Source organism: Poecilia reticulata, linkage group LG22, assembly GCF_000633615.1.
Source record: "Poecilia reticulata strain Guanapo linkage group LG22, Guppy_female_1.0+MT, whole genome shotgun sequence".
NCBI lineage: Eukaryota > Metazoa > Chordata > Actinopteri > Cyprinodontiformes > Poeciliidae > Poecilia > Poecilia reticulata.
The window spans coordinates 22,667,374-22,670,835 of NC_024352.1; the positions used below are offsets into that span (position 1 = coordinate 22,667,374).

General features: G+C 35.6%; 1 protein-coding gene across 1 annotated transcript in view; it reads left to right on the forward strand.

The window, feature by feature from the left end:
• The first annotated feature begins 2,528 nt into the window (after positions 1 to 2,528).
• The window catches only part of ptafr (platelet-activating factor receptor), a 9,029-nt gene continuing 8,095 nt past the window's right edge, over positions 2,529 to 3,462 (forward strand). Inside the window, exon 1 of the mRNA XM_008399976.1 lies at positions 2,529 to 2,604. Within this exon, the coding sequence (XP_008398198.1) occupies positions 2,602 to 2,604 (3 nt within the window). The 5' untranslated portion in view covers positions 2,529 to 2,601. The remainder of the gene's footprint in view (positions 2,605 to 3,462) is intronic.

Here is a 3,462-nt window from a genome sequence, read left to right on the forward strand (position 1 = left end):
AACATTTTGTCAGTTGTAATAAACACTGGTTGAATAAACAGGAATTGTGTCTGTCTCACATTATTAAAATTAGATATGCTTAGAAAATATAACAAAACAGGAACCACTTGTGTTGCTGAGTGGAAAAAACAGATAAAAATAATAAAATATGTAAAACACTTACAGCAAGATGTTCATCCAAAAGTACAGTTTGTGGTTGCCCTTAAAGGAATATTAAAACTTCGCTCCAGGAAATGCATTTAAACTCAGGAAAGGTCTCAAAATGTATTTTTTGTCATAACATCTTCACCTTCATCCGTAATTTCTGAAGCTGACTCTGCTCTTTTAAGCAGCTCGGATGAATGAGCTTAGCAGCATGTCGAGTGTTCACATTTCGAAACAGAACCGATTAAAGTGCATTTTGCTTCCCACAACGGACTCTTTTCAGACCATTTCTTCTCTTTATCGTTCTGGTATGGCCGCCATCTTTGATTCTATGTTGACCAGCGGCGCCCAGCTGCGGCGCCCTCTTCTGGGTGGCGGCCAAACTACAACATTAAAAGAAGGTCTAAATGGCAGTTAATCGATTGTAGCTCATTTTCATCTCGAATCGATGAGGAGATTAATTTTTAATTTCTTATATCCCTCATTTAAATTAATTAAATGAAATTGAAAAATCAAATTACCTTCAAGAGCTGTTTTGGGATTTAATGTAATAATTTAAAAAGTCATGGAGAGGATCAGGGCTAAATATGAGCTGCATCCACTTATTTCTTCCAGACAGCCATAATTCCTGCAACTTTTTCTGTGCTACCTGGTCGCATTCTTACACTTGTTCCCACGTTAGATACATTACATGAAGTGCAAGTGTTCATGTTTCAGTATTCCAAAAGCTAAAAGCAACCTCACCTCAGGAAATGCATACATCAGGTAGATGAAGTCCCATAGGTCTGACGTTCTCGACCATGCCATTTAATCCCTCATGTTTGTCATTTCAGTTTTATTTTGAAACAATGGAGGGAGAAAGAGTTGAAATGCTGATAAAATGTTGTAAGAATAGGAAGTAGCCATTGAGTCCTGGAGTCATCTGAGTTACTGCTACTTGATGTAGAAAAGAAGACCAATTTATAACACTGATTTCTAAGAAAAGTAGCTTCCTTTCTGCCTGCTCTGTCTCCTCTGAGTTATCTTTGTCACAAAGAGAAATGTCTTCCTGAATGATGCATCTTCTTCAAAGCCGTTCTCTGCTTCCACACTGGAGATGATTAGATTTAGTGCCTCTTGTGAAACATTGCTGCCATAAACTCAGTCACTGAAGTTGTAGCTCAGATGTAGGAATGCAATCACTCCTACGCAGTTTTATTCCTTCAATGTTTCGAAATCCCTCCGTGACTCGTCATATTCCACTCATGCTTAGTTTTCTGCAGGCTTTCAGTTTTGCTAAAACTAAGTTTGAGGTTTTTTGTTTTACTTCACAACTACTTGTTCAAAACTGTTGTAAAAATCAGCAGAAAGCGACAAGAAAGATAAGTTGAAAAAGCACAAATCAAGCTAAAATTTGCATTTGAAGCTTAGGTGAGTGTTAAAACAGCTGAGATGTAAAATGAAATGACTAAAACTTTAAAACAAGAAATACCAGCAGATAAGCTGAAGCAGATGTAGCAAACACATTGTTTTACCACATCTTTGCAGAAAGATAAACACTTTTTGAAATGTAAAAAATTGGTAAAAACTTAGTAATTTTAGCTAAACCATAGCAGATATTAAGAAAACAACGTGACTCGTATAAACCTTGAATGGAGTCCAGTTTACAGGAGGCAGCTTTCAAAAAAGTGCAGAAAATGTATTTTCAATTCACTTTAATGGAGCAGAATATTATTATTGAATCATGACAAATAATTTTTTATCAAGTTTTTTTTATTCTTTTTGCATGGAAAATCTTTTTGAAAGAAAGATTGTGATTTTTTGTGCCAATTATTTTAAGAATGTGACAATATTGTAAAAGGCTAAAAAAGGATAAAAATAGCAAAGAAGGCAAAAGTTAAAAAAGGCACAGAAGCAGCTATGATACCAATATATATAATGCTAATAAATAACTATTAAATAATCAAGAATAAAGATTATTTAAAAATAATAAAATAAATAAATGAAGAAAGAGAAATGTGAACACGATTGGCATTTTGTTTTTATATGAAGAATGTCACTACAAATTGAAACTTCTGCCGATTTTTTTTTTATATTTCAAAAGTAAAAAATCAGACAATCATTTGTTTCTGACCAGATATGCTGCTTGCATGCAGAAGTTTAGCATGATATTCTGACGGTTCTCCTGGTTTCTTTTCCTCAGCGGAAGAATAAATCCGTATCTCCGTGAAGGGGGGAAATCAAAACCAAGTGAAGATTTCCACTCTTGCAACAACCTGGGCATCTTCACAGTTTTATGAGGACTCGAGATCAGTTGCTTCATGTGGGGATTTCCTCCTTCTCAGAAAGTCTCGACTGCGTCTTTACGCTCACAGACGGACACACCCCCGACGCAGCTGGAGGAGCCGGTCCGGGCTGCAACGACTCACATTCGCGGAAAGGCGTCGGTGTCATCCAGAGAGAAAAAGAAGAAGCTTAATGGTAAGTAATGTTCTCGCCTTTCTTTGTGTCAGTATAAAAACAGTAGCATGTGGATCAACTAAATCCACATTAACTCAGATAAACAGAGAAATCTAAGCAGACGCGATAAAGTCGAGCTCTCCCATGTGTCATGTTTTTGAAAAATAGCATTTATTTGTAATGATTATTTTATTCATATGTATGCAGAAGTTTGAGGTCACGATGTTAATTTCTCAACGACCTGAAATGTCTTGAAACTGAAGCAACGAAGTTTGTCTGAACTTTTACTTTGGGAGTTTGGCGCTGAGAATAATAACTGAGCTTCACAGTTTTACCCCACAAATCAACCAAGTTATTGGTTTCAGCTCAGAACAGAAGCAATATCGGTCAAATATATTATCTAAAAATTAAGTAAACATCGCTGCTTGTTAAAGCAAACTATGGATTTATTGTAGCATAAAACCAGACACAGGGTGTCTCATACCATTTAAAAAATGTAAAGGATCAACTCAGGCATAAGATTATGACCACTGACAGGCAAAGAGAGAATAAAACATGAATCAAATGACTCAATTCTGACAGATTTGTTGGCAAAAGTCAGAACTGTGATTTTTTTTCTTTCAAAATTCACCACTAAATTATCACTGCAGTGTCTATAAAGGACCACACATTTGATCTCAGGTCTGAGATATGATTCAACTAATGACAGGTAATGCTTACATGTCACTGCATGTCAGGTTAGCCAAAAGAGAAGTTCAGACAGTTGAGAAAACACATGACTACTGTTGAGAAAAATTATTATTTTGAGTGTTTAACACAGTTTAAACCTTTTAGAACGAATTTCTTAAGTTTGAACAGGTTTGTGTTAGTGATTTAAAA